Raw genomic sequence first — 7257 nt, forward strand, 5'->3', positions numbered from 1 at the left:
CGGAGGGAGAAGCTCATTGCCCACCTCCCGGCTTGACATTTTAAGCCGCACGCAACAGAGCAAGATGAAATCCACTAAGGCGGCTGCTGCTGCTGCTGCTGCTGCTGCATCTTTTTTTGCCGTGAAGCAGTCCAGGGCTTTCCAGGAAAAGCGAGAGATCCCGATCTGCCCCTCGGTCACGTTCTGTTTTCCTCCCGAGATGCTGCGACTCCCTCCCCCGCCCCCATGGATGGTGTGACGGTGGGCATGAGCAGGGGATTGCCATGACGTTGGCATCCGAGCACGCCAAGCAAAAGGAGTCGTGCGTCCGTTGGCAAAATTAGGCATCATCGCCTAGCATCCCTTTGCCGCCGCTTTTCTGAGTCATCCGGCTTCAAAAAGCCTGGCCCGTTGTGTTTTCTTCTCTGCGTGAAAATTACCTCGGAAGATTCCGCGGGGGGGGGGGGGGAGAGGTGAACGCCGCTGGGGGGGGGCGTGCGTGCGCAGTTTCTCTTTTTGCCTGGCTGCTGAGCTAAGCAGCCTCTTGGCCTTGACGGAGGAGGGCTCGGCTTTTTCCTCTAGGTTCAAAAACCAGAATTAGCCTTTAGCTACCTAGGGAAGGGGGTTTTTTGGACGATTCAATAACAACCGAAATAAAAAGGAAGTTAAGAGTTAGGCTGCTGAACAAGGACTGGGAAAGGGAACAGCAGTGGGTGGGAGGGGTTGTTGCCACTGTTCCCTCTAAGCTGAGTCAGTGTGAGCCGGCTCCCAGTTTTTTAGCCTCCGGCTCACACATTTTTGCCTGGGCTCTGGAGCAAACAAATTGATGCAGTAGCTGAACTGCTTGCTCACAACTTTCAATGCGGGTAGCCCACAAAGTAGAATTTTTGCTCACAGGACTCCACAGCTTAGAGGGAACATTGGTTGTTGCATCCTTTGGAAGAGGGATAGCGTGGACGTTTCCAGGATCCCCATATGTTCTGAAAGTACTACTCAAGAGCAGGATTTTTTTGCCAGAGGGCTGGGCATGATGTTGTGTCGCGCGCCAAGTAGCAGCCTGGTGACCCTCCCTAGAAGCCTAACAGGTTTTCTTTCCTGCGTGCATCTGATATTTGTATTCTAGTTACTTCATTTAAGAACCTAAGAGCCCTGCTGGATCAGACCAGTGGTCCGTCTGGTCCAGCATCCTCTCTCACCTAATGGCCAACCAGTTCCTCTGGAGGGCCAACAATAAGGCATGGAGCCCAAGGCCTTCCCTTGATGTTGCCTCCTGGCTCTGGGATTCAAAGGTTGACTGCCGCTGAATGTGGAGGTTCCCTTTAGTCACCATAGCAAGTTGCCACTGATCCACCTGTCTGTCTGAATCGTTACACCCCGCTTTTTCTCCCCAGAGGGGACCAGACTTGGCTTACAATGTTCTTCTCCATTTTATTCTCACAACAGCCCTGTGAGGTGGGTTGGGCAGAGAGTGAGCGCATGGCCCACAGATACAGGAGGCTATAGTCCATGTCATCTTTTGCTAGAATAAAAACTTGCTAGTCTTTAAGACAGAAAGGAGCTGCGGTGGCTCAAGTGGTTAAGATGCTGAACTGCAGGCCGGAGGGTCGGTAGTTCAGCAGTTCACGACCTGAGTGCCGCATGACGGAGTGAGTTTCCCATCTCTGGTTCCAGCTCCTGCCAGCCTAGCAGTTCAAAAGCAAGAAATTGCAAGTAGATAAATAGGCACCACTTCGGTGGGAAGGTAACAGCATTCCGTGCCCCTCGGCATCTAGTCACGCCGGCCACATGACCATGGAAATGTCTTCGGACAGCGCTGGCTCTTCGGCTTGGAAACGGAGATGAGCACCACAACCCTAGAGTCGGATTCGACTGGCTTTCGAGCAAGGGAACCTTTACCTTTACCAGTCTTTAAGGCGCCATGAGACTCCTGCTTTGTCCTGTTTCTGACTGTCCCAAGCAGTGGGGATGGCTCAACAGCCTGCCAGAGGTGGTTGGAAACCAATTTAAAATGTTGTGGCTTCCCTCACGACAAACTGTGATCAATCAAATCTCTCATTCAATTGTAGGACATTTTATACCTTGTGATCCCTCTGGTATCCTACCTGTTGTTGTTTTTTTGCCTCTGGTTTTGTCTGAAATAAATTGGGTGTTTTTGAGCACAGAAAGTTCCCCACGATCCCCAGGTCTTCGTTTCGCTCCCTGGCCCATCCCTCCAAAATCCTGCCACCCAGTCTAGCATTTCTAAAACCACATTGGCACAGGGGAGAACCCAGTCAGTGTGTCTTGGCAGTGTTCTGCGCAGGGCTATTTTTGGGCAGGAACGCACAGGAACGGAGTTCCAGCTGGCTCCCAAGTTGACCACGCCCAGCAGGAACTCATTAGCGTAATAGGCCACACCCAACAGCAGACACTCATTTGGATTGGCTACAATGAGGGGTGTGTGGCCTAACATGCAAAAAGCCCTGGGTTTTGACAACAAGGTAAAGAGAATAAGAAGCAAAAGGTGGGTGTGGCTGGATGACCACACTTCTGGTAACATGGGGATGTGGCCTAATATGCGAATGAACTTTGCTGTCAGGGTGTGGCCTAATATGCTAATGAGTTCCTGCTGTTGGGTATGGCCTATTATACTAATGAGTTCCTGCTGGGCTTTTTCTACAAAAAAAGCCCTGGTTCTGCGCAACTGGTTCACCATCGGAACATAACACCTTTGTGCACGTGCGGTGGAGGTCCCCGATTCTGGGACGCCTTGGAGAAGAGTCCTGTGCCGTTCAGAACTGGGCGAACAAGGTCTGTCCCTTGTGACTCACAGGGCGGGGGAGGCGGGGCTGTTCCGGTGAGCTGTGGTGCCCCGCAATTCCGGATGCTTGTTCTGAGCGCGCTCTGTGCATGCTCAAGGGCAGGGGGGGCTCTTTCTGCACCGTTTTTCCCTTTGCGTTTTGCCTTCCAGGACAGGTGCCCGAGGAGGATGCCAGGCAAAATGGGCAGAGCCGCAGCCGAGGGCTACTCAAGCCGGTGTGCATGAATGGAACAGAGCCCGGGCAGCTGAGCGGCAAAGCGAAAGGCGAGAGGCGGGCCAGCGCCTCCTCCAACCCCTCCCGCAAGGCCGCCTCCACCAGCAGCAAGATCCGCAAACTTTCAACCTGCAAACAGCAATGACCCCCGGGGGTGCTCACCTGCCACAGGTGCTCCTGCCCACTCGTGCGCTTTCTCTCTCCTTAAATGTTTTGGGTACTGGAGGAAGAAACTGGGGTGACGTGGGGGCGGAGAGGAGTGTCATGGGAACTGGGGAAGCCGCATCCCCAAACACCACGTGTCAGTTCTGTAGCATGTGTGAATCCTGATGTTAATTCTTGGAACCACCCAGCAGCGCCACTTGCGCAGTAGACCGACCCAGTGGCCCCATTGGTCAACAGTTGTTGAGAATGTTTGCTAGATGGCCTGGATTTGTTCCGCCAGCACTGGAGGTGTCTTCTAGCACAACTCCTGTGCTGGGGGAAGGCTCCTTGGGAGAGAAGGAAGTGCCATCGCTAGCAGAACCGGCTCTCTGGATCCAGCCCAGTATTTTTGTTGGGGAGGGGAGAGCGGGAGAGAAGCCATGTTGGGTCAGGCCAATGGCCCATCCAGTCCAGCACTCTCCGTCACACCGTGGCCAAAACCCAGGTGCCATGAGGAGGTCCACCAGCAGGGCCAGAACTCCAGAAGCCCTCCCACCGATGCCCCCCCCAAGCACCAAGAATACAGAGCATCACTCCCCCAGCCATAGCATCCCATCTATAGCTTGTGGCTAATAGCCACTCATGGACCTCTGCTCTTAAGAACATAAGGGAAGCCATGTTGGGTCAGGCCAATGGCCCATCCAATCCAGCACTCTTTCACACTGTGGCCAAAACCCAGGTGCTATGAGGAGGTCCACCAGCAGGGCCAGAACTCCAGAAGCCCTCCCACCGATGCCCCCCCCCAAGCACCAAGAATACAGAGCATCACTTGCCCCAGCCTGAGAGTTCCTATCTATACCTTGTGGCTAATAGCCACTGATGTGAAGTTGTGGTCACAAATTTCACAAGGTTGTGACAAGTTGCTTTCACAGCCTGCAGTTCTCCAGTTCTGATTTATATAGGCATGCCTTAAGAAGCCTGATTTACAGGGGTGTTGCAGGAAACAGCAGGTGTTGGCTTGCGGGAGCCTTTGCAGGGCAGCTTCTCATTGAGCTGGGGCCTGCCACTTGGATAGGCGGCAGCTGAGCCACAGCAAGCCATCACATGGCTGTTTGTGCACAGGAAAGGGCTTTGTCAGCCGCGAGAATCCCACCTTTGACTCCCCTCTCTTCAGATTGTCCCAAATGTTCCTCCCAAGAGAGCTCAGTTCACGGTAGGTGCCCCTTGTGTTTGGGTAGAGAAAGAATGTGCGTATGTCTGTGTGTGCGGCCTGTTGGCGATTCCTCCACCTAGCCGTGGCAGCATGGAGTTGAAATTGGACTAGATGAAATTGTTCGGACTAGATGACCCTGGCGGTCCCTTCCACCTCCACGATTCGACGAAAACGCCCTGCCCACGTGCCACCAACCCTTCTCATGCTTCTAAACGCTTAAAGAACACCTTCTTACCTTTTCCTCACTCCCCACTTCCGGAGGTCTGGCACGGCAGGAACTTGTGCTGGCGTTGGGGCACAGCCCCTCTCGCAAAATAATGTCCCCTCTAAGCCGTGGAGTCTTGTGAGCAAAAATTCTCCTTTGTGAGCTGCTGGCATTAAAGTGGCGAGCGAGCCATTTGGCTGCTGCATCAATTGGTTTGCTCTGGAGCCCTCCTTCCTGAGCAGAGACAAACGTGTGAGCCGGAGGCTAAAAAACCGTGAGCTAGCTCACACTAACTCAGCTTAGAGGGAACACTGGCGGCGGTAGAAAGTCGCAGCCGGCTTAGGGCAAGAAAACCTGAAGAAGGTTTTCGAGGCAAGAGACGAACAAAACACTTTTGGCGGGCACAAGCTTGTTCTGGGTGATTCAAACAAAAGCCCTTTCCTGCCCCAAGCGTACGTCACACAGACGCACCACGCCTAGCGTTGCCATTTTAACCCAGTGGGGAAATATCTGGCTTGGTTCTCTGCTGCTCAAGCTGGTACCGAGAAGCCTCAAGGACACCTCTCCCTGGGAAAGAGAGCCGGAGGTACAGCTTGCCTGGAAAGTTATGACTTCTAAAGCAAAGATCCCATTCTCTCACTCATTCACTCCCCTCCCCTCCCCTCCCCCCCGTAACTATGGCAACCAAAGCGAGCATAGCGAAGGAAGGTTTGACATCGGGCGAGCCTAGGCCATCCAGGTCTGAATAGAGACATTCAGAGGTGGTTTGCCCCTACCTGCCTCTGCGTAGCAACCCTGGACTTCCCCAGTGGTCTCCCCTCCAAGTAGTAACCACGCTTGACCCTGCTTAGCTTCTGAGATCTGACCAGATCTCTGGGGCCATCCAGGTCAAGGGAAGAGCCAACCAGGAGTTCTTTTGCCCGTTGCCTGCCTCGACGCAGCAACCCCGGACTCCCTTGGCGGGGGCTCCCATCCAAGGGCTAACCGATGCTCCCTCTAAGCTGCGGAGTCTTGTGAGCAAAAATCCTACTTTGTGAGCTACTGGCCTTAAAGCTGTGAGGGATCGATTTGGCTGCTGCATCAGTTAGTTTTCCCTGGAGCCATCCCTTCCTGAGCGGAGACCAAAAATGTGTCAGCCGGAGGCTAAAAACTGTGAGCTGGCTCACACTGACTCAGCTTAGAGGGAATGTCCTGTCCAGCGCGAGCTGTGCTAAGCCAACGCTCTCTAGGTGTGAGTCAACCACGACTACTGAGGAGAGCTTAAATCATCTTTATTCAACTTCACACGCATTCAGGAAATCATTTACTCACAATCGAGCTGATATCTGGGTGGAAAGTTACCTCTTGTGATCTAGGTCAGTCCGATAGCCGCGGTGAGAGAAGAGACGGGCTTCCCCTCTCCTTGCAGTAAGGGTTGATGGACAAAGAAAACGGAAAACAACAATAAAACTCCTATCTTAGCTCAGGAAATTACTCTGAATGAGCCAGTCAGAGGGAAGCTTCTGGGACCCCCTAACTGTGGACTCCAATTCCCAGGGTGCATAAGAACATAAGAGATGCCAATGTTGGATCAGGCCAAAGGCCCATCCAGTCCAACACTCTGTGTCACACAGTGGCCAGAAATACCAGATGCCATCAGGAGGTCCACCAGTGGGGCCAGGACATTAGAAGCCCTCCTACTGTTGACCCCCCCAAGCACCAAGAAGACAGAGCATCACTTGCCCCAGAGCCCCTATCTATACCTTGTGGCTAATAGCCACTGATGGACCTCTGATGGACCAACTACTCTTAAAGGTACATTAAAGCTGGCCGGGGCAGCACAGGGAACACTGGTGAGATCAGCAGAACAAACGTCTAGCCCGGCAGCACCTTTGAGACCAACAAAGGTTTGTTCGAGGTATGAGCCGCCGTGTGCGAGGAAGTGTGCCTTGCACGCGAAAGCTCGCGCCTTGAATAAACCTCTGTTGGTCTCAAAGGTGCCGCCGGACTCTAAATTTGCCCTCCCGCTTCCGACCAACGCGGCTGACCGTCCGGATCTAACCGGTGAGATCGGGTCAGCCTGGGCCAACGTTCGGCCTCCTGAAAGGCCTTGGATTTAAATCCTGAAAGTAAATAAATACGGAAGGAAAGCTGCTGGCCCCTCCTGTCGCTGCTGGGGGCGGACGGGTGCCGATGGGGGGTCACGTTGCCCGATATAACTGTTCGAAACGTGTGGGTAGTGAATCCACACTGGGAAGGCATCTGCGCATCTGCACTTTTTTGGGAAGAGAGGAAAGGGCAGCTGGTGCCAAGGCTGACAAATTGGGCCGGGGTGGGGGGTGGCGGCTGTGCATGGTCTCCATGTGTGCCGGGCATGTGCCTCAGCTGTGCCTGACGTGAGCCACTTCCTTTTCGTCCTCCACCCCTGCAGCTGCCGGGGCGCTTTGTCATCTTTCTCCTCCCACCCCACCCCAGCCTTTTCCGTACAGAGATGGCCTCCTGATTCATGAACTCGTCCTCCGGATTGTTCGCTGCCTCTGACAATCTTCCCGCCCCCGTGCTGCCTGCTCCCCACCACCACCACCACTGCTGCTTCATCACACTCCTGATGCGCTGATGCGCGCCCGGCATTTCTGTCTCCCTCCCCCTTCTTTATCTGCCGGGCTGGGCTCACAAGCGGCCTTTTCCTTCTGCATCCACTTCCTCCCCCCCCCCCCCACATC

At 54.1% G+C, this 7257-nt stretch overlaps 1 protein-coding gene across 1 annotated transcript in view; it reads left to right on the top strand.

Moving 5' to 3' along the window:
• Positions 1–7257, top strand: part of STK11 (serine/threonine kinase 11) — an 88597-nt gene that overhangs the window by 76076 nt on the left and 5264 nt on the right. The window contains exon 10 of the mRNA XM_015407636.1: positions 2930–3164. Coding sequence (XP_015263122.1) covers positions 2930–3138 — 209 coding nt within the window. The 3' untranslated portion in view covers positions 3139–3164. The remainder of the gene's footprint in view (positions 1–2929; positions 3165–7257) is intronic.

Source organism: Gekko japonicus, unplaced genomic scaffold (assembly GCF_001447785.1).
Source record: "Gekko japonicus isolate JY-2015 unplaced genomic scaffold, Gekko_japonicus_V1.1 scaffold1442, whole genome shotgun sequence".
NCBI classification, from domain to species: Eukaryota; Metazoa; Chordata; class Lepidosauria; order Squamata; family Gekkonidae; genus Gekko; species Gekko japonicus.